Consider the following 24,695-nt stretch of genomic DNA (forward strand, 5'->3'; position numbering starts at 1 on the left):
CTTCATGCACAACAGCAGCACATTGTACCAGATAAGTAATTCTCAAACTGTGGATTATTTTTCTTATATTCAACACACAGTGGCCAAAAATAGTGAATATATATACTGTATATGTCAAATGCAACCACTAGTTTGTTTTTAAAGAATACTTATGTCAACTACACTACAATATTTTGATGTTGATAATTATGGTAATACTTGGAGAGCCTAATGTTTCCTGTGGTGGTACTTGGTGAAAAAAGTTTGAGAACCACTGTGCTAAAGGATATGGAACAGTAATGTCCTTGCCCAAGCAAGAAAAGGACTGTGGCGCGGACCTACTTTACTCTGACAGTAAAAACAATAGTAGGGTGCAACTTATGTGACTGTTTTGCATTTTTTCATATTCATCAAAGACTCATACATAGATAATTTAAGATATTTTTAATATTTGTTTGAGTACACAAATTTTCAGGAATGAGAGAGGAGAAAGGGGTTGGGGTGAAACGTCCCATCCTGGGAGGGGGAGAGAAGGCAAGGAAGTGATGTTGGTTATTGAATGAATGATTGATTCATTTGAAAATATAAAAAAAAAACACACATTAAAAAGGTAGTAGAGGGCCAGTAGTTGTCATCAGTTTCATCAAGGTAGAAAGAGCACAAAACGTATTGCATTACTGGGATAATATTCGATATCATATCAAATCATCATGTTACAAAATGGGTATCCCACGTAAAGTTGGGTTCTATCGACCAATATGAAAATAAACGCCCTGGCTACAGAATAAAATTGAAATTTGTTTTAACATTTTGTCAAATTATTTGCACTTAAGGCACACTTGTGATAGTCAACTTGTTACTTATAGAAACTTTCATCACACCCACAGCAATGTAACGCTTATTCACTAGTGTGTTTTTGTGTGTCTTACAAGTTGTGTTCGGTCACAAAACCTTTTGTTGCAGATTGAACAAGAGTATGGTTGTTCCCCGGTGTGCAGCCTAGTGTGCAACTTCAAATGTTGATTTAGTCTAAACTGTAAACCACACACTGTACAGGAAAAAGGTTTCTCGCCAGTGTGTGTTCTCATATGCATTTTTAAACTGTCCGTTGTTGAGAGACTCTTATTGCAAATCGAACAAAGAAAGGGTTTCTCTCCAGTATGTATTCTACAGTGTCTGTCCAAGTCATTTTTATCATAGAATCTTTTACCGCACACAGAGCAAGGAAACGGTTTCTCTCCAGTGTGTATTCTTGTGTGTCTTGTCAAACGTTCATTTCGAGAGAATTTTTTACCACAGACTAAACAAGAAAAAGGTTTCTCGCCAGTGTGCATTCTTGTGTGATTAACTAATGCCGAACTTTCATTAAAACCTTTCTTACAGACTGAGCAGGAGTACGGTTTTTCTCCAGTATGCGTTCTTGTGTGTCTTTTCATGCAACTCTTTTGGGAGAATCTTTTGTTGCATACTGAGCAGGTGAATGGTTTCTCTCCAGTGTGTGTTCTCATGTGCATTTTCAAATCTTGATTTTGTACAAAACACAAACCACAAACTGAACAGCAATAAGGTTTTTCTCCTGTGTGTACTCTCATGTGTCTATTCAAGTAACGACGCTCACTGAAGGCTTTGTCACATTGAGAGCATTTCCAGCGTGTGTTGTCAATGTCAGTGTGACATGTTACATCACTATCAGATAGTGGAGCGAAGAGGTTGTCTGCTTGTGATCCCCCACACTGATCTACATCAGCATTTGTTGTCATCTGTTGAGGTGAGTTGTTCCTCGGAGGCTCTACCTCTTTCTTCTCCTCACTTTTGTAGTCTTCATCTTCACTCTTAATAATGACATTAATCACTGGAAACTGCTCTGGTCCTTCAAGATACTCTCCCTTCTGACTGATGCTGTGTTCTTCATTTTCTTCTTTAATTAGTGGCTCCTCCTCCTTTTTGATTTGTAGGGGTTGTGGCTCTGTCTTTTCCATTTTGCTATGCGGAGGTTGTGGCTCCCCCTCTTCTACTTTAATATGGGAATGCTGTGGCTCCTTCTCTTCCTCTTTGTTGTGGTGAGAATGTGGCTCCTCCTGTGTCACCCTGGATCTCCACTGCTGCTTCTCAGGGGAAAGATTTTCATCAATGATGTCTGGAAGACACAAAAAGACAAACATGTTTTAGAAAAGTTAATGTATGAATAATATATTATAGCAAAAATAAGTACCGTAAATAACGGACAATAGGCCACTTGGAACCCTGCGGCTTATAAAACGGTGCGGCTAAATATCGGATTTTTCTTCACTGACAGCCATTGTAATGCGAATGGTTAAAAAAAAAAAAAAATGCTGAAAATGTGTGTTACTGTTTGTGCTATGTCACCATCTTTTGGACTAGTTTGCTCACTGCAGTGCTCTTCTGTTTTAGAGCAGCGGTCCCCAAACTACGGCCCGCGGGCCAGAAAATGAATGCCTTTATTTATTCCTTTATTGTCATTTTTTTAAAATCTGTCCTTTTTAATCCATTTTCCACCGCGTGTTACCCTCAGTGTTTCCTAGCAGCCCAGGTAAATCATATTGTCTAAAAATGCATTTTCCCATCGATAATGTGACATCATCGCACACATGTATTTAACCTAATGCGGCCTCTGAGTCAAAAAGTTTGGGGACCCCTGGTTTAGGGCTTTAAAACAGAAGTACACATGCCAAAGTTCTAAACAATAACAACTAATGTTGTATTACAAGAAGTGATCCTCCTATCTGGATATCATTCTTCAACTTTGGCAAACCAAGATATAATCTCTAAGGTCAACCTCTGTATATGAGTTTTAACTTACGACACCATAACTGATGGGTCCGTGTTATTTATTCTATATTATCTGAGAGAGAGGAAAAACCACACTACAACAATAATTGTTTTTGTATTGCTCAGAAAAATCTCTGTACAGGTTTCTGATGTGTTGACTTCAGCATTTTGTATGGATTTGATGTCTTACCGTTATGAAAATGTCATATCGATCATTGTGATCAAAAATGATCATGGTTCTCATTATTAGCGCGGTATTGCTGAATGTGTTCAAAAAGTACTTATAGAGCAAACACATTGAACAATTTTGGGGGAAAAGGGCTTTTCTGTCATTCTCGCCAGTTTCAGGTCCTAAATGGCTGTCGCAGTCTCCCAACTTGTTAGTTTTTATTCTCAGCCATCTACTTCTCAGGTGAGAGGCATGATTTATGATCTACAATAAACTTACAGGGAGCAGGGAGGTGAGGAAACAGCAGACCACTCGTTGTAAACATAGGCACATATGGTAGTGATCATGGCACAGCTCTAAATAGTTGGTCTGCGTTAGCGCTTATAATAACAATATCACTAATACTTGGTTAATATTCAAGTCAGAAAATTTAAATTGAGTATTGTTGCCACTTTTTGAATGGTTATTTATCGGATTTAGTAGGCTGAATGGTGGTGTGTCTACAATTTCCTGTTGTAGACATGTTCTGCATAAATATTCACACTTACCAGAGAGCACAGCCCGTATATTCAATGTACACAGTTGAACATCATAGTTGCTCAGGCAGTAATGTGTTTATTAGTTTAGACAAAAGTATTACAACATTAATGGCTCTTGTATTCATATTAGCATTTAAGCAAGGAAACTATTAGCACACCAGCTGATTCTTCAGGACATGAGCAGTATTCTCATGAGTAGGGGTGCAACTGTCCGGCTTGTCCCTGACAGGTTGGTTATGTTTGAGTTTTTTCCCCTGTTTGTCTTTGTTTCCTGTCAGCGCTTTTATTTTGGTCGTTTCCTGCTTGTCTCCCTGAGCGCTGTTTCCCCTCAGCTGCGGCTGATTGGCACCTGGCCACACCCGGTGTCAATCAGCCAGCTGCTATTTAAACCTGCCATGCCATCTAGTCTGTGCTGGAGTATTGTCAATACGACTTGTCATTGTCGATGTCAGTGCGGTAAGCTGTTCCTGTTTGATAGTTCCTAATAGCTATTTGCAGTTTGCTGTAGTGATGGGTTGATGAGGCCTCATGAAGCGTTTTGACACATCGCAAAACTGTGTTGATACAGTGTCGATACTGTGTCACTAAATACTGACATCTGCTGGACATTAAAAATCCCTACAGGCAACCTATGGACCGACTCAACTGACACTGATTTTATGACCTAGTATATACAATAATATAAACCAAGTCATTGTATTTCATTTAGGATTACTTCATATCTTCATTTAAATAAAAATATATTTTTATCTTTTTTAGATACAGTCAATAAATAATGTGAGCATGTATCATAACATGGAAATATAAGAGAACATGTTGTGAATGAGGATGACATTTTTATTAACTGTTTTTCCAACGTATTAAATTTTAGACAAATTATCTTTTTAGTTATTATTTCACGGCGGAAATCTTTCTTTTTGCCTGAAGCTGCTCCATGATCTCCGACGACGATAAATTACAACTGACCAACGACAGAAGTGCGGCGATTCTGTTGGCAGCATCTCGTTGACAGATGCGCTTCCTTATAAACACAGTTTGGCGCGCAGGCATAAGTTCGACACAGTTCGCGTGTCAGTCACGTGACTGAAACAGCTCATTGGTGGTCACATGACTTTATAAAAGCGGTACGCGCACCGACACATGGTTTTGCTCTATGAGCTCGACGCATGCGCCGATGCATCGCTGTTGCCAGACCCATCAACATACTTGCCAACCCTCTCGGATTTTGCAGGAGATTCCCGAAATTCAGCGCCTCTCTCGAAAACCTCCCAGGACAAATTTTCTCCTGAAAATCTCGCTAAATTCCGGCAGAGCTGGAGACCACGCCACCTCCAGCTCCAGGCGGTCCGCTTTCCCACAATATAAACAGCGTGTCTGCCCAATGACATTATAACTGTAGAATGATCGAGGGCGAGTTCTTGGTTTCTAATGTAGGTTTATTGTTAAGCAGTTTCATTAACGTCCTCCCAGCGCGGTAACAACACACAACAACAGCAGTCACGTTTTCATCTACCGTAAAGCAGTTTGTCTGCCGTAAACAGCAATGTTGTGACACTCTTAAACAGGACAACACTGCCATTTAGTGTACATGCACCACAACACCTCCGGGCAACACCTCCAGGCAACTTCAACCCTTTACTAATACCCTCCTCCATTCACATACCATCTCCCAAGATTGTAAATAACCTAATGTAAATAATCGAATGTATTTCTAATGTATATACTTGTTCTTATGCTATCTGAACTCACTATGTTCACTGCTCACTGTACATATCCTACTAAGTAAGACCTACACTGTTTCAATGTCCATTTCTCTGTTGATGCAATTGTTGATGACTGAAGTACAGATATCTACCAAAGCTACTCACCCCACCCCCCGGATTGTAAATAATATAAATTATTTAATGTACATACTATGATGATTAACTTGTGTGATGACTGTATTATGATGATAGTATATATTTGTACCATTAATTGATTAACGTGGACCCCGACTTAAAAAAGTTCCATCCCCAATCCATTTTCTACCGCTTATTCCCTTTTGGGGTCGCGGGGGGTGCTGGAGCCTATCTCAGCTACAATCGGGCGGAAGGCGGGGTACACCCTGGACAAGTCGCCCCTCATCTCAGACTTAAACAAGTTGAAAAACGTAATCGGGTGTTGCCATCTAGTCGTCAATTGTACAGAATATGTACTGTACTGTGCAATCTACTAATAAAAGTTTCAATCAATTAATCAGTCATGCATATGTGACAAGAACATCTATGGCTTTTAGAGAGTGCAGTGCACAACTGCGCACACAACAGCTGTAAATATACTCCTCCTCTCTTAACCACGCCCCCCACCAACCCACCTCCCGAAATCGGAGGTCTCAAGGTTGGCGAGTATGCCCATCAATAGTTTGCTGTCTCTTACTTCTTTTGTTTCGTGTTTTCCTGTTAGCTAGATCTTGTTAGCCATTAGCTGTTTCCAGTTTTTCTGTTTGCTGGTTCCTGTTTTCAGTTTGGCTATTCCTAGTTCCTAGGTTGTTTGTTTTTCAGACCCACAAATGCTGGCTGAGTAACAACAATATGAACGTTGTACAAGGGTTAAAGGCCTACTGAAATGAGATTATCTTATTTAAACAGGGATAGGAGGTCCATTCTATGTGTCATACTTGATCATTTCACGATATTGCCATATTTTTGCTGAAAGGATTTAGTAGAGAACATCGACGATAGAGTTTGCAACTTTTGGTCGCTAATAAAAAAGCCTTGCCTGTACCGGAAGTAGCAGACGATGTGCGCGTGACGTCACCAGTGTTAGGGCTCCTCACATCCTCACATTGTTTATAATGTGAGCCACCAGCAGTAAGAGCAATTCGGACCGAGAAAGCGATGATTTCCCCATTAATTTGAGCGAGGATGAAAGATTTGTGGATGAGGAAAGTTAGAGTGAAGCACAAAAAAAAAAAGAAGAAGAAAAGGCGACAGCTCCAGGCGGCGGCAGTGGGAGCGATTCAGATGTTATTAGAAACATTTACTAGGATAATTCTGGAAAATCCCATACATGCTTATTGTCTTAATAGTGTTTTAGTGAGATTATAAAGTCATACCTGAAAGTCGAAAGGCTGCGGTGAACGCCAGTGTCTCTGAGACACTACAGGAGGAGGTCGCATAATCCAATCAAGTCTCCGGTAAGAGCAGACTTAATATCACAATTTTCCCATCCAAAAACTTGCTGGTTGACGAAGAGAAACATGTTCGCTTGACCGCTCTGTGTTAAAGCTTCACAACAAACAAAGAAACACTGGCTGTGTATTGGTTGCTAAAGGCAGCTGCAATCCACCGCTTTCCACCAACAGCATTCTTCTTTATAGTCTCCATTATTAATTGAACAAATTGCAAAAGATTGAGCAACGCAGTGTCCAAAATACTTTGTAATTATGCGATGAAAAGAGACGACTTTTAGCCGTAAGTGGTGCTGGGCTAAAATGTCCCCTCCAACCAATAACGTCACAAACACACGTCATCATTCCTGCGACGTTTTCAACAGGAAACTACGCGGGAAATTTAAAATTGCAATTTAGTAAACTAAACCGGTTGTATTGGCATGTGTTGCAATGTTAATAATTCATCATTGATATATAAACCATCAGCCTGCGTGTTCGGTAGTAGTGGGTTTCAGTAGGCCTTTAAATACATGCGCAATGACGTCACAAACAAGTCTGCGTTATTAGAGTCGTCGAATAATTAGGCAGTCAACAAATCATGGACTAATCCTTGCAGTCCTGGTTAAATTGCCGACATACCTTTAGTGTGAAGCACACCTGGAGCCTTGCTAACTTCCAGTTGTGGTAGTCGCTCCTTCTACTCCCTTGTGCGAGAAAGCCCCTCCTCGTTCTTTGAAACAGTCCCAATTATCCGGCAATAATCACTTTTTCATTAACCCTACCTACAATTTGAGTGTTTGACTCGATGGCACTTCGTCGTCTGTCCGTCTTTTGTTTCGCGTCAGCCTTGAAGCTTTCGAGTGCTAACTTTCGCCTTTTTTTTTTTTTATTCGTTCGAGGTTTCACGGCAGCTGAATCCGCCATAACGTCACACTGCTGCCACCTTGCGGCGGGTTGGATGAAGACTCCTCAGCTGCCAAACGCTGCTAAAAGATCACAATTAAAGGCCTACTGAAAAACCCACTACTACCGACTACGCAGTCGGATAGTTTATATATCAATGATGAAATATTAACATTGCAACACATGCCAATACAGCCTTTTTAGTTTACTAAATTGCAATTTTAAATTTCCCGCAGCGCGAAGTGTCGTGTTGAAAACGTCGCTGAATGATGTATTATGACGCGTGCGTTTGACGTCTCGGGTTGTAGCAGACATTATTTTCCAGCCCGATCCAAGTTTTTCGTAGTCTGCTTTAATCGCATGATTAAACAGTATTTTGGACATCTTTTAAATCTTTTGCAATTTGTTCAATTAATAATGGAGAAGTCAAAGTAGAAAGATGGAGGTGGGAAGCTTTAGCCTTTAGCCACACAAACACACAGTGTTTCCTTGCTTAAAATTCCCGAAGGCGAAGCTTTACTATGGATCAGAGTGGTCAAGCGAACATGGATCCCGATTAAATGTTAACCAGCAGTTTTCGGTGAGAAAATTCTGGTAATAAGTTCTTACTGGCGAACTTGGTGACATCAGCAGAGCTTCCAGCAGCGTGACTTGCCTCAAAGACACTGGGTCAACACACGTACCTGTGGCCACACCCCTCTGACTTTAAAGGTATTATTTGATCTCACTAAAACACTAACACAATAGGCAGATAAGGGATTTTCCAGAATTATCCTAGTAAATGTGTGTAATAACATATTCAATCGCCTTTTTTTTTTTAATTTTTTTATTCTAGTCCTTCAATCTCAAGATCTTCATCCACATATCTTTCATCCTCGTTTAAATTAATGGGGAAATTGTCGCTTTCTCGGTCCGAATAGCTCTAGCTGCTATGATTATAAACAATGTGAGGACCCCTGCAACCGGTGACGTCTCGCGCACATCATCTGCTACTTCCGGTTAAGGCAAAGCTTTTTTATTAGCGACCAAAAGTTGCAAACTTTATCGTCGATGTTCTCTACTAAATCCTTTCATATATGGCAATATCGCAAAATGATCAAGTATGACACATAGAATGGACCTGCTATCCCCGTTTAAATAAGAAAATCTCATTTCAGTAGGCCTTTAACTCAGAGTATCATATAACTATCAAAATGGCACATGAGTTATCATCCATACAGTAAATGTTAAAGGGCTGAGGTACTTTTGTATCTGGCCTAAATTCATTTATCATAAGATTAGTATTCAATCAATCAATCAAAGTTTATTTATCAAATTTTATTTATTTATTATTTATCAATCAATATTTGTATAGCCCTTAATCACAAATGTCTCAAAGGGCTGCAAAAGCCACAATACGTCATCCTCAATTTTGATACATCGTTGTATTTTTTGTAGGATTAGTTTCCAAACTGTATCACAGTGAAGTGCCATGGGGACAAAATAGTTCCCATTGACTACCATAATAATAAAAAATGTTTGACTGTACAGTCATTACATAACTTATTTCATATTTTCAGCGAAAGAGCAGTTACCGTGGAAACTAGAGTCAGATGGGACAAAGACAACATAACACCCCATTATAACAGTTTATCAGTCTTTGGGAAGAAGGAGAAGACGGACATTTGGCAAAAGCTGGCAGGATGTCTGCCTTTCCCTGCTTGTGAGGGAATTGTATTGTTTTGCTTCAAACAACTACACTGTAAAGTAAATCTGAAAATTTACAAATACTTGTTATTAGAGATTAAACAAACATGCGTCGGAGAAGTTCTCCTCCCTTCACGGTGCAAGTAAATGTGTTGCATCTGGCAAAAACACTTGTTTACTTGGATAAAGTTAATGAACACCTTCTTTCAGCTTCCTGAAACCTGCATGTTGCACCAACATTTGCAAATTGCAGAAACAGGTTTATCTGCATGTTCATTGCCTGCACTAAAAAATATATGTTTTAAATGTTTAAGAAATGATAGTAAAAAACAAAGAAGTGTGATTGGTAAATGTTTTTATTCCTTTTTGCAAAAAACTTTCATTCACTGTCTCTAACCATTGTAGACAAATTGCTTATCAACAAAAATGTGGTAAACAGATCTTTACCAATTTTTTAAAATATATATATCATATTGATATGTATGTGTGGGAAAAATCACAAGACTACTTCATCTCTACAGAACTGTTTCATGAGGGGTTCCCTCAATCATCATCTTTTATTACCACTGTTGTAAGGTGTGCTGGATGCAAGAATTTGCCATGTTATTGAATATTCAACATTATTGTCTTTGAGGTTCCAAATGTGTTTGCTGAGTTCTGTAGAATTCCGCAAGGGCAATAATGTTGAATATTCAATAACATGGCAAATTCTTGCATCCAGCACACGTTACAACAGTGGTAATAAAAGATGCAACCTATGCTTAAAAGAGAAACTGTTAATTATATATCATCCACCTTGCGGAATTCTACAGAACTCAGCAAGCACATTTGGAACCTCAGAGACAATAATGTTAATTATTCAATAACATGGCAAATTCTTGCATCCAGCACACCTTACAACAGTGGTAATAAAAGATGCAACCTATGCTTAAAAGAGAAACTGTTTATTATATATCATCCAGACCTGTCATCCCTTAACAAGCACAGTGAAATTATTTCAACATGCCGCCACAGACGGAAACACCTCCAAGGTACCCACCCACTCTGTGCCCTATATAAACCATTGTATGTGAATGCTTCCATTAAAATCTCCTGATGATTGAGGGAACCCCTCATGAAACAGTTCTGTAGAGATGAAGTAGTCTTGTGATTTTTCCACACATACATACATATTGCGCTCTACCACGGTATCGAGCACTATTCTCTGGATAATCCAGTCGAGATATATCATATTGATATGTTTTTAAATCATATTGAGTATTTCATAACATGAGCCCTGTATTGTATTTCGTATTGTATCGTAAGTTAAAGACCTACTGAAACCCACTACCACCGACCATGCAGTCTGATAGTTTATACATCAATAATGAAATCTTAACATTGCAACACATGCCAATACGGCCTTTGTAGTTTATTAAATTGCAATTTAAAATTTTGCGCGAAGTATCCTGTTGAAAACGTCGCGGTATGATGACGTGTACGCATGACGTCACGGATTGTAGCGGACATGTTGTTCCAGGCCCGATCCCAGCTATAAGTCACATAATCACATAATTACACAGTATTCTGGACATCTGTGTTGCTGAATCTTTTGCAATTTGTTTAATTAATAATGGAGACTACAAATAAGAAAGCTGTTGGTGGAAAGCGGCGTATCGCGGGCAGTTGTAGCAACACAAACACAGCCAGTGTTTCTTTGTTTACATTCCCTAAAGATGACGGTGAAGCTTTAACAAGGAACAGAGCGGTCAAGCGAACATGGGTCCCTAACACATGTCAAACGGCAGGTTTCGGTGAGAAAATTGTGGTAATAAGTTGTCTCTTACCGTAAACATGAGCTTGCGTGACTCTTTGCCTCCTCCGACCGGCCTCCCCCAAACGTAGGATGCTACCACCGTGTAGGAGGGGGGAAAAAAGCCCATCTTGGCCCTAACGGCTACCTTCGCTTCACCTCGTCGAGAAACGTGGCTTCCCTTGGAGATACTGGCGGTCACCACACCTGTGGCCACACCCCTCCGACTTTCAGGTACCATATAATCTCACTAAAACACTAGTAACACAATAAGCAGATAAGGGATTTTCTAGAATCATCCTAGTAAGAGTGTTTAATAACATCTGAATCGCTCCCACCGCTCTCGCCTTTTTTTTCCCTTTTTCTTCTAGTCCTTCACTCTAACTTTCCTCATCCACGAATCTTTCATCCTTGCTCAAATTAATGGGGAAATCGTCGCTTTCTCTGTCCGACTCGCTCTCGCTGCTGGTGGCCATGATTGTAAACAATGTGAGGATCTCAACAACTCGTAACGTCACGCACACATCGTCTGCTACTTCCGGAACAGGCAAGGCTTTTTTATTAGCGACCGAAAGTTGCGAACTTTATCGTCGATGTTCTCTACTAAATCCTTTCAGCAAAAATATGGCAATATCGCGAAATGATCAAGTATGACACATAGAATGGACCTGCTATCCCCGTTTAAATAAGAAAATCTAATTTCAGTAGGCCTTTAACTAATCCGTTACAACCCTACTTGAATGTGATCGTTGATTTGCCGTAATGAAGATGATTAATATTAACTGAGGGCAGCGGTTCCGTATTCTGTCAGAGGGGATTGTTTTTGTAATTGCCACTTAAAAGCGTTACTCCGCATTGGCCATGGCATACTTTTTCACGGATTCTGACCGAAACTGATTGGTGGCAGACTGGTTGAATTGCAGAACTTGAGAACTTGATACAACATGTCAACCTTGATTCCAAATTAAAAGTCTTCCATCCATCCATTTTCTACCGCTTCTTCTACCGGTCATGGGGGGTGCTGGAGCCAATCTCAGCTGCATTCGGGCAGAAGGTGGGGTACACCCTGGACAAGTCGCTACCTCATCACAGGGCCAGCACAGATAGACAGACAACATTCCCACTCACATTCACACACTAGGGTTAAATTAATGTTGCCATTAACTTTTTCCCAGGTGCATGTTTTTAGCGGTGGGAGGAAGCCGGAGTAATTTATAAGTCTTATAGACCTAAATTAATTTGGTAAAATACAAAAAACTTGTATTATTAAAACCTTTGAGTTTTTGTCAAATAAACCTTGAATACAAGTATCACATATGTAACGACTAAAATATGGCAAAATACAAGCATTTTTTGTCCCAAAAAAACAAATACTAAAACTAACGATAGTTGCCAAAAACAATACTGGGGTGTTTTCCAAGGTTTGCTCACCAGTGTTCTAATAAAAAGGCACAATATAATAATTTTTCCAGTAAAGAGAAATGTAATTATTACTTACATCTATGTTACAATGCCGTTACTGATATGTTTGATGTAACGTGGCACGCTACTTTTGGTGCAGACAAGACACCTTTAGAATCCCAGCAAATTCACTTTAGGAAATAGCTCTTCACTTCTCCTTCGAGCACACAGACTACCAATGCTGAGCTAAAACAGACAATGATGGCGCCATTACTGACGTCACGCTTCATTTGGCAACAGGCTTTTAAAAGCACACACTCACGCACTCTTCTCTCATGAAACATCTCTCAACTGCATACACCAGATGTATGAAAGTAAAAATAAATAAAAAAAAACTACGCAATAATTAATTAAATTAAATTATTTTAATATTTAAATTATTTTTGGGGAAAGTAACGAGTAACTAATTAATTTTTTAAAGTGGTGATTACATTATTGTGGAGAGACGGAGCAGACAAGCCGACAGCAGGGTAGGACAAACGGCGGTCCTACTCAAGACGGCGGCCAGGGGGCGGAGTGTGCGGCAGAACGGAGAGGCGGGGCGCGCTTGGAGCGATGCTGCGGCAATCCAAATCAGGTGCGTAGATCACACACCTGCTCTCAATCCCTGCATCTTCTCCTGCAGCATTAAAGGGGAGAAGGAGGAACGATCGGGGCGGAAGGAGTAGGAGAACCAGCAACAGAACCTGAAGACGGAGAACGACCGAGAGCGAGCCGACGAGAGCGACGAAGATGCGGCCGACTGAAGGCGAGAGAGGAGCGAGCAGCATCGGAGGCGCTGAAAAGCGATCTGAGCAAAAGACGGAAGCTTTATTCAAAAATAAAACAACAATCAAACCTGCTCGGCGATGTCCGTCCTCAATGGTCCCTGCAACCCACACGATGACGGCAGGAAGCCGTTCACAATTATATTTTTGTATGTGAATCATGTTTGACATATTGTAAAACTACAAGGTTTTTGTTGTGTGTCTTCTAACATAGCATATTAGTTTTATTAGCATACCTTTGACCAAAAACTGTACAACTCAAATATTTTTCACCAATGTGAGTTCTTAGCATTGAATATTGGCTGATATGGAAATTGATCCGATACAATATCAGCCCGGATCATAGTAAATACTTGTACCTACTCATTGGCCTAGTGGTTAGAGTGTCCGCCCTGAGATCGGTAGGTTGTGAGTTCATACCCCGGCCAAGTTATACCAAAGACTATAAAAAAAAAAAAAGGGAGCTATTGCCTCCCTGCTTGGCACTCAGCATCAAGGGTTGGAATTAGGGGTTAAATCACCATAAATGATTCCCGGGCGTTGCACCGCTGCTGCCCACTGCTCCCCTCACTTCCCAGGGGATGGGTCAAATACAGAGGACAAATTTCACCACACCTAGTGTGTGTGTGACAATCATTGGTACTTTAACTTTAATTGACTTAATTTATTATTGTAGTGTGAAATATTAAAAAATGTTTGATCAAGTGAAATTACTTAGAGAACAATGGCAGGCAATGAAAACGCTAACCTATTTATTGTTAATTGGAATGGACGTATGTTTTTAACTGGGCGTGCAGTCGTAATTTGCTTTTTGGCAAAACTTAGTTGCTACAATAATTAAGCTCATGACGCAAACATTTGAATGATGTGGACACGTTTGTTACTAGATTCTTCCTAATACACTTGTGCTTTGGAGACTTGGTTTGTTTAATATGCAACTATAACTATTTGACACTTGTTTATCTTGACAAATGTGTTATAAGCTACAATGATGTTAAATTAAGGACACTTATTAAGAATGACTAACTTGTGTTGTATTGTGTGCTTAGCTGTTGTGTAGCTGCTAACTCCTAGTAGCCTTTAGCCCAGCATGTTTACCCATTGTAAGTTGCTTTACTAAATTACAATAAAATACTAGCCTTGTGTAGTTGTTGGAGGAAGTTTATCTAATATCAGACTTTGCACAAGTAAACATATTACAGGGCGGCTTGTACCAAAATCTGATATCATTATCTTACTGGGGCACCCTTAGTTTTGTTAGGGGATCTTTTATCATGAAATTGACAACTAAATGTTTTTCTCGTGCCTGTGTTTTTGTGTCCTTCACATAGAATAACTTTTAGAAAATCTGTCCCAATCTGCATAATTAAAATGTTCTTCTGTGTCTCGTCCATTGGGATTTCTGAGGATTTTTTACAGCAGTCCTAGTCCGAGCAAATGAAAGGTTTTATGTGACACATTAAAGTGGACTTCTGGCCCAATACATGACTGCAGACTGAGTAACAAAAGGGTTTTCGCCTCCATGTCTTCTCATGTGTGTTAACATATTACTTTTTACAGAGAATGTTTTATGGCAAACTGAACAACTAAAAGGTTTTTCACCGGTATGTGTTCTCATGTGACATTTCAAGGTAGACTTCTGGGTAAATGCATGGCCGCAAACTGAGCAACTAAAAGGTTTTTCGCCTTCATGTATCCTCATGTGTGACAACATATTACTTTTGACCGAGAATGTTTTTTGACAAACTGAGCAGCTGAAAGGTTTTTCACCTGTGTGTGTTCTTATGTGACAATTTAGAGAGGACTTGTGGGAAAATGCATGACCGCAGACTGAGCAAGTAAAAGGCTTTTCTCCTGCTTGCCTTCTTAAGTGTTGAGTCCAATCACTCTTTTTAGCACAAACTGCATATTTTGCAAATGTTGTACCTGTCTTCTTTTTATAATACTTTGAGCATTTGTTGTCAGTGAGAGTATTTATATCACCTTCGCAGTCTATATTGGTGCCCAATACTTCTTGAGCGTTGTTGACACCTTCATCGTCAGATACGGTAGAGTAGAGTGGTGTTCTGTCATCATTATCTGATACTGGAGCTATGAGATTATCTGGTTGTGACTCTTCATGATGGTCTCCATCAGCTCCTGTCATGTATTGTGTTAAGCTGTTACTGGGAGGCTCTTCCCCATTGTTCTCCTCACTTAGACTGTGATGACAATGTGAGAGCTCAGGAGGTTTGTCTTCATGATCTTCGATCTTCACAGGGACAATAGTCAATGGCAAGTTGGTGAGATTGGCCTCATTTGGCCATTGAAGACACTCTGCTCCTTGAGTGGTCGAGAGTTCCTCCTCTTCCTCTTTAATGTGGGGGGGATTTAGGTCCCCCTGTTTTAAAGTGGGGCTCCCCCCCTGTGGCTTCAAAGGACGTTCTTCTTGACAACTAGTCAACTGGTGGAAGTCTGTAGGACACAAAAGAAGGTTAATTTGTGGCTTTATTCCCAAAGCTTTTTGACACTGAATTAATGTAACAGATTTTTATCAAACTATGCTGACAATGTCATTGAATAAAAATGTGTGAGCAAAATATGTGTGTTTAAAATTGTAGTTTATAAAAATTAATTGCAGATATGTTTGTTGCTTCAAAACTCAAGACCCACTTTGGTAAATTAAGACTGTAGCAATCCATCGGGTGTCAGAACCAGCTATTGAGGAGTCAAGTTTGGTGGAAATTGAATACCCAGAAGCCTGAGCAGTAAAGCAAAACAAGTATGGAAATGCCAGCAGAGATATGAGTAGAGATATCCGATAATTGCTTTTTTGCCGATTTTCGATATTCCGATATTGTCCAACTCGTAATTACCAATTTCAATATCAACCGATACCGATATATACAGTCGTGGAATAAACACATTATTGTGCCTAATTTTGTTGTGATGCCCTTCTGGATGCATTAAACAATGTACCAAGGTTCTCCAAAATAAATCAACTCAAGTTATGGAAAAAAATGCCAACTTGGCACTGGCATATTCATTATTGAAGTCACAAAGTGCATTATTTTTAACATGCCTCATAACAGCAGCTTGGAATTTGGGACATGCTCTCCTTGAGAGAGCATGAGGAGGTTGAGGTGGGCGGGGTTGGGGGATGGGGAGGCGGAGTTGAGGTGGGGGGTAAAGGGTAGCGGGGGGTGTACATTGTAGCGTCCCGGAAGAGTTAGGGCTGCAAGGGGTTCTGGGTATTTGTTCTGTTGTGTTTATGTTGTGTTGCGGTGCGGCTGTTCTCCTGAAATGTGTTTGTCATTCTAGTTTGGTGTGGGTTCACAGTGTGGCGCATATTTGTAACAGTGTTAAAGGGGAACATTATCACAATTTCAGAAGTGTTAAAACCTATAAAAATCAGTTCCCAGTGGCTTATTTTATTTTTCGAAGTTTTTTTCAAAATTTTACCCTTCATGGAATATCCTGAAAAAAGGCTTTTAAGTGCCTGATTTTCGCTATCTGTAAATCCACCGTCCATTTTCCTGTGACGTCATCTAGTAATGCCAACATGGCGGATAGCTAGGGGTGTAACGGTACGTGTATTTGTATTGAACCGTTTCAGTACTGGGGTTTCGGTTCGGTGCGGAGGAATACCGAACGAGTTCAACACGTACATATGAAGTAGCCGCCTATTCTAAAGTCTTAACAATCTGCTCTGCTCCGTTCTGCCTCTGTGTCTGTACACAGCACCCTGCATTGTCCCGCCCACACAACCATCTGATTGGTTACATACAAAGCCAATCAGCAATGCGTATTCAGAGCGCATGTCGTCAGGGCTTCAGTGTCGATGTCGAGCAGATAGGTCTTTAACAGGGGAGCAACTCACTCTCCCCAAATTATATTCCAAGTCAACTACTTTCTAAACATCACTATGAGCCCGTTGACCTTCTAGAAACAAACTGCAGCTCAGCTCACTCGCAGTCCTGGCTTTAGGTGAAGGCTAGTTAGCTTTTAGTGAAACGTTAACTCATTTTGCGGGTAGTGTGTGTGCGCGCGCGCGTGTGTGTGCGTGTGTTACGGACAGTGTTGATTGAGGTGTTGAAGCACCAAAAAAGGACATTATATTAAATGAAGAGTTTCTGTCTCTGACAATGTATAAAATAATTTAAGTACATCATAAAGCCTACATAAACTCCATGGTGGTCAGGGATGAATTTTTGGCTATAGTTACATTAATCATTAGTAATGTAGCAGCCTAGTTTTGAATGGCAGGGTCCATGCTGTCATATGTTGATAAAAATATAACATTTACATAATAAAAATCAACTACAGGCTTCCCCAATGCTGTAATAAATTAAGCATGATGAGTTGACTTGAAACCGTTTAATGTTGCACTTTTTATATGTAGAAGAAAAGTTGTGTCATTTTATTTAATCAAAGAAACAACTTGAGGCAGTTTAATGTGGATTAACGTGGGCAGAATTATTATTGTGTTCCCAATGTTAAAAGGATCAAATCATTGTTTACAAATTTGGTAAATAAATACCCCAAAAATTTATATTTTGTTGTTTTCTTATTGTTCCGAAAATGAACCGAACCGTGACCTCTAAACCGAGGTACGTACCGAACCCAAATTTTTGTGTACCGTTACACCCCTACGGATAGCACAGCAAGATATAGCGACATTAGCTTGGATTCAGACTCGGATTTCAGCGGCTTAAGCGATTCAACAGATTACGCATGTATTGGAACGGATGTTGGAGTATGGAGGCAGATAGCGAAAACGAAATTGAAGAAAAAACTGAAGCTATCGAGCAACGATTGAGTGTCGCAGGATATCCATACATCTCTGTGCCATGTCTGTCTTAGCATCGCCGGTAAAATGTGCAGACCAAACGAGGGACTTTCGAATCTTTTGACACTGGAGAAACTTAAACCTGTTGATTGGTATGTGTTTGTTTGGCATTAAATGTGGGTGGAGGGAAAGGCTGGATGCAAATATAGCTACAAATGTACATACAGCTAGCCTAAATAGCATGTTAGCATTGATTAGCTGGCAGTCATGCCGCGACCAAATATGTCTGATTAGCACATAAGTCAATAACCTCAACAAAACTCACCGTTATGATTTTGTTGACTTTATCGTTGGAAATGCATCTGCTTTGAGTGTCGCAGGATATCCATACATCTCTGTGCCATGTCTGTCTTAGCATCGCCGGTAAAATGTGCAGACCAAACGAGGGACTTTTCATCTTTTGACACCGGAGCAACTTAAATCCGTCGATTGGTAAGTGTTTGTTTGTCATTAGATGTGGGTGGAAGGAAAGGCTGGGTGCAAATATAGCTACAAATGTACATACAGCTCGCCTAAATAGCATGTTAGCATCGATTAGCATGCCGTGCTAATCGATGCACACTCCACGTAAATCAACTTGAATCCATCCCTGATCGTATTGTTACACCCTCCGACAACACACCGACGAGGCATGATGTCTCCAAGGTACAGAAAACAGTCGAATAAACGAAAAATAACAGAGCTGGTTTGACTTGGTGTTTGTAATGTGTTTAAGAAAATGACGGATTGACTACCTATGTGACGTCACGTTGTGACGTCATCGCTCCGAGAGCGAATAATAGAAAGGCGTTCAATTCGCCAAAATTCACCCATTTAGAGTTCGGAAATCGGTTTAAAAAAATGTATAGTCTTTTTTCTGCAACATCAAGGTATATATTGACGCTTACATAGGTCTGGTGATAATGATCCCCTTTAAAGTTGTTTATACAGCCACCCTCAGTGTGCCCTGTATGGCTGTTGATCAAGTATGCCTTGCATTCACTTGTGAGTGTGAAAAGCTGTGGAAGACTATGTCTCCCGGCTGGCCTGGGAACACCTCGGGGTCCCCCGGGAAGAGCTGGATGAAGTGGCTTGAGAGAAGAAAGTCTGTGTATCCCTGTTTCGACTGTTGCCCCTGCGACCTGACCTTAGATAAGCGGAAGAAGATGGATGGATGGATGGATGGATGATGATGAGATTGGGCCGGCACGCAAAGGCAGTGCCTTTAAGGTTTATTGGCGCTCTGTACTTTTCCCTACATCCGTGTATATTGTGGCGTTTAAAAAAAGTCATAAATGTTACTTTTTGAAACCGATACCGGTAATTTTGTAACTGATACCGATAATTTCCGATATTATTTTTTAAAGCGTTCATCGGCCGATAATATCAGCAGTCCAATATTATCGGACATTCCTAGGGCGAACAAATGTATCCGGAAGAATTGTAAATTAAGAGTTCCTGTGTTAACTGAAAGCTGTTGTTCTTGCATTAGCGAAACAAACATTTTATTGTGCATGTATGCTTGCTGTGGAGGAGGATCTCCACTCGTGCGGCTAATACTTCACCTTTCGTGGGCGCTTGTATTTGACGCAAATACATACTTCTCTCTTTCATTTTCAATACATATCTCTCCTTGCTAAATGCGGCGCCAAAATCGCAAAATTGGCACCACAGAACCCTTCTGCTGCGTCTTCTCCGGCAACATTGTTGTAATGCTTCGCAACGTGAGACAATAATATGTTAAATGCCAGTCTAACCTACTCGGTGGCCTAGTGGTTAGAGTTTCCACCCTGAGATCGGTTGGTTGTGAGTTCAAACTCCAGCCGAGTCATACCAAAGACTATAAAAATGGGACCCATTACCTCCCTGCTTGGCACTCAGCATCAAGGGTTGGAATTGGAGGTTAATCACCAAAAATGATTCCCGAGTCTCACACACACACTGGGTGTGGCGAAATTATTCTCTGCATTTGACCCATTACCCTTGATCACCCCCTTGGAGGTGAGGGGAGCAGTGAGCAGCAGCGGTGGCCGCGCCCGGGAATCATTTTTGGTGATTTAACCCCAAATTGCAACCCTTGATGCTGAGTGCCAAGCAGGAAGGTAATAGTAACCAATAAGAAAGGACAGGAGAGTTGCTGGGTTGTATATTAAAATACCCGTTCCAAAATGCCAAAAGGGTGGAAATCACCGCATATAGAGACACATATCATGAGTGTATACAGATGTATTTGGACGCAATGCATTTGTCTCTTAATGTGGCAATCAGTGGTCCCATTTTCGTAGTTCAAATATGTTCTGAAAGACATTTACGATCATATCACCAACTAATATTCACAGTTTTTGTCGACAAGGCCAACGACTGGTTGCAGCCTAGTAGTTACTCTGATTTTAAAGACAAGTGCTTGTTCACAATGTACAAGGATTTAAGCACTCTGTGTGGAATTTTTTTTTTTTTTAAACGAGGAAGATTTCTATCAACACGAAGTGCTGCCAAGCAAACCCAAAAAGAACATTTTTGAAAATTTAACTTTTACTTCCTGCAAATGGGTACATTTCTACATTATATTTTAACTTTAGATTAATTCTGATCTTCCAACCCCTTTTGGCTGCCTTTTTGGCCCCATTTACACTGCACGGCAAATCCCATTTTTTTGCCTTCAAGTGACACAGATCTGATTGTTTTAGCCAGTCTAAATGTTACAAAGTGCTTTAAATCTAACCTGTGGACATCAGATTCAGGACACACCAGGAGGTAGTTCTACATTTGATTGGAATCTGATCCATTCAAATGTGCCTGCAGTCTACGCAATATGACATTAATCTGATTTTTTCGTCAGCTTTGGGCGAGCTACGTCATTTGTGTGTGCCGGTTAGACGCAGTCTCCAGCTGAAATATATACTTCATCACAACATCCTGTCTGAGTTTATGTTTAAGTTAACCAAATTTTCTGTGCATCACTTGTCAATAGTGCGCAAAGTACACACCCTGGCTTCCACCTATTTGAACTGCTACCATGGGGCAGGTGCTACAGGTGCATCAGAGCCAGAACAAACAGGCTCAGAGACAGCTTCTTTCCCACAGCTGTCACCATCTTGAACTCTAACTTATAATAAATATATCACACTTAAACAATATCCTACCCTAACACCCTACAGTGCAATATCACCCTTCTAGTGCAATACATTCGACATTGATTGTTATCACTCTGGTACTCTTGTCTTGTTCTGTATATTGTACAGTATTTTGTATATTGTTTTGTATATTGTACAGGATTTCTTATTATTTTTATTGGATAGTCGTCTATTTATTTCAATTCTTAGTTTTATCTTTATTACTTCTTGTGTAATTAATTTTCATCCCATATTTGTTCCCACTACCGCACCTTAAATTGGAGTCCTTAAAGGCCTACTGAAACCCACTACTACCGACCACGCAGTCTGATAGTTTATATATCAATGATGAAACATTAACATTGCAACACTCGCCAATACGGCCAGTTTAGTTTACTAAAAAACTATTTAAAATTTCCCGCTGAGTTTCTTGTTGAAAACATTGCGGAATGATGACGCGTATGATGACGCGTGTTTGTGACGTCTCGGGTTGTAGCGGACATATTAGCCCAGCACCACTTACGGCTAAAAGTCATCTCTTTACATTGCATAATTACACAGTAATTTGGACATCTGTGTTGCTGAATGCTGAATCTTTTGCAATTTGTTCAATTAATAATGGAGACTATAAAGAATAATGCTGTTGGTGGAAAGCGGTGGATTGTAGCTGCCTTTGGCACCGAAACACAGCCGGTGTTTGTTTGTTGTGAAGCTTTAACACAGAGCGGTCAAGCGAACATGTTTCTTTACGTCAACCAGCAAGTTTTTGGATGGGAAAATTGCGATATTAAGTCGGCTCTTCCCGGAGACTTCAGTGGATTGTGCGACCTCATCCTGCAGCTCAAAAAGGCAGCTGTGATCTTGGCTCCTCCATTGGCTTCTCTGAGAGACACTGGCGTTCACCGCAGCCATCCGACTTTCAGGTATGACTTTACAATCTCATTAAAACATTATTAACACAATAAGCAGATAAGGGATCTTCCAGAATTATCCTAGTAAATGTGTCTAATTACACCTGAAACGCTCACACTGCTGCCACATGAATCCGTCGCCTTTTCTTTTTTTTTTTTTGTGTCTCACTCTAACTTTTCTCATCCACAAATCTTTCATCCTCGCTCAAATTAATGAGGAAATTGTCGCTTTCTCGGTCCGAATAGCTCTTTCTGCTGGAGGCTATGATTATAAAGAATGTGAGGATGTGAAGAGCTCTACAACCAGTGACGTAACGCGCACATCGTCTGCTACTTCCGGTAAAGGCAAGGCTTTTTTATTAGCGACCAAAAGTTGCGAACTTTATCGTCGATGTTCTCTACTAAATCCTTTCAGCAAAAATATGGCAATATCGCAAAATGATCAAGTATGACACATAGAATGGACCTGCTATCCCCGTTTAAATAAGAAAATCTCATTACAGTAGGCCTTTACAGCGTGTGGAGCAGACAGCGTCCACAAAGTACATCCGAACATGACATAACAATCAACAATGTCCCCGTAAAGAAGGATAGCGACAACTTAAATAGCCTTGATTGCTAAAACAAAGCTGAGGCAGAGAATAGTGCTGCAAGGAAGACATGAAACTGCTATAGCATGGGTGTCAAACTCTGGTCCGCGGGCCAAATTTGGACTGCCGTGTAATTTAATTTGGCCCTTGAGGCATTATCAAATTAACATTAGAGCTGGCCCGTCAGTATTATACAGCGGCGGTGTTGCTATAACACAGCATTCACCACTAATACTCATACTTGCCAACCCTCCCGATTTTCCCGGGAGACTCAGAAATTTCAGTGCCCCTGCAGAAAATTTCCAGGAGGCAACCATTCTCCCGAATTTCTCCCGATTTCCACCCGGACAACGATATTGGGGGCGTGCCTTAAAGGCTCTGCTTTAAACGTCCTCTACAACACTTCGTCACGTCCGCTTTTCCTACATAGAAACAGCTTGCCGGCTCAGTCACATAATATATGTGGCTTATACATGCACTGACAAGGGAATGCAAGGAATACTTGGTCAACAACCATACAGGTCACACTGAAGGTGGCCGTATAAACAACTTTAACACTGTTACAAATATGCGCCACACTGTGAACCCACACCAAACAAGAATGACTAGTACATTTTAGAAGAACATCCGCACCGTAACACAACATAAACACAACAGGACAAATACTCAGAACCCCTTTCAGCACTAACTCTTCCGGGACGCTACAATATACACCCCTGCTACCACCAAACTCCGCCCACCTCAGGTTGCCTCAGTTCAAAGCGTGAGTCCCAACATTAATGAACTAGCATCCAAGAAAAGATGCCAGGTATCTGGCTTGGGCACATCAGATTAGATCAGTGTGTCGCAAACTGAGCAGTAAAAAGGCCTGAATGGTTGATTTATTGTTTGTTATTTTATTTTCAAATATATTAGCCTGTGGAAAAAGTTTATTTTGATATTTACCTCAGAAGGCTGCAAATAGAAAAGAGGCATTCCATTTTTATTTAAATTTTATTTGATATGCCATTAAATATTTTTTAATTATTATTATTTAAAACTCTATTTTGCATGTCATTATAAAGTTATATAAGCCTTGCTTGTTCATTATTCAATGGAAAACTTGTTTGGGTCTCTATTAAAAGGTTAATTTGTTCAACCTTGGCCCGCGTGTTTGTTCAGTTTTAAATTTTGGCCCACTCTGTATTTGAGTTTGACACCCCTGTGCAATAGGAAAATACCAACAAAACAGGAAAAGCCAAAATAGGAGTGCAAAACAAGAACTAAAACACTACAAACAGGAAGACACTAAAAAAACTCCAAATAACGCACGGTGTGATGTGACAAATCGTGACAGCACTTTGAGACAAGAGCTGTAGTGGTGCATGGTTGGTTATGATTTGAATTCATATCCAACACTTGCGAGAACAGCTTTTTGAGTTTCATTTTTTAAATGTTTTCTGCTGGTGGTGTGCCTCCGAATTTTTTCAATGAAAAAAATGTGCTCTGGCTCAAAAAAGGTTGAAAAACACTGATCTATGCTCTACAGGGCGCGTGTTTTTCTAATGTAATTCAACAATAACTAACTAGAAGCAAACATGGTGTACATTGGCCGCCATTTTGGATTATTTGTTAACGTTACTGTGATGAAATATGAATGTTGTGTATATACAACTCATGCAAGGTCTTTCCCGGGCTCCGTATACCAGCAACACTAAGCATTTACTCGAATAAATAAGATTAGGAAACAAATACCTTTAATGTGTAACACTGTTTGAGTCTCGCCAGCAGCTTGCAGTTGTCGCTCCTTCTCTTTTGTCCGAGAGAGTTCTTCCTCGTACGACGCCACTGTTCTTTCAAACAGCGCGAATATTTCATCAGCTGCCTCCATTAGTCGATCCTGCAGACATGTTTTCAACATTTGTAATGGTTTACCTCGACTACACTCCATCAGGCTGGCGTTGTGTACGCTCGTCTCGTGTAGAAAGTGGTCCGTCCTCTCTAATGAGTCTTGCTTCCGCCCTATATTTTTTTTAAACTTTATTTGTAAATGTTAAC

At 40.3% G+C, this 24,695-nt stretch overlaps 1 protein-coding gene across 1 annotated transcript; it reads right to left on the reverse strand.

Annotated features, from left to right (window-relative positions):
• Positions 1 to 406: 406 nt before the first annotated feature.
• Positions 407 to 24,654, reverse strand: LOC133564327 (zinc finger protein 260-like). The gene is made up of 3 exons (XM_061918546.1): positions 24,393 to 24,654; positions 15,221 to 15,691; positions 407 to 2,116 (listed from the first exon to the last, which is right to left on the reverse strand). The coding sequence occupies exons 1-3, from the start codon at positions 24,586 to 24,588 to the stop codon at positions 885 to 887; spliced, it is 1,899 nt and encodes a 632-aa protein (XP_061774530.1). The 5' UTR covers positions 24,589 to 24,654; the 3' UTR covers positions 407 to 884.
• Positions 24,655 to 24,695: the final 41 nt, after the last annotated feature.

This window comes from Nerophis ophidion, linkage group LG13 (genome assembly GCF_033978795.1).
Source record: "Nerophis ophidion isolate RoL-2023_Sa linkage group LG13, RoL_Noph_v1.0, whole genome shotgun sequence".
In the NCBI taxonomy this organism is placed as follows: Eukaryota; Metazoa; Chordata; class Actinopteri; order Syngnathiformes; family Syngnathidae; genus Nerophis; species Nerophis ophidion.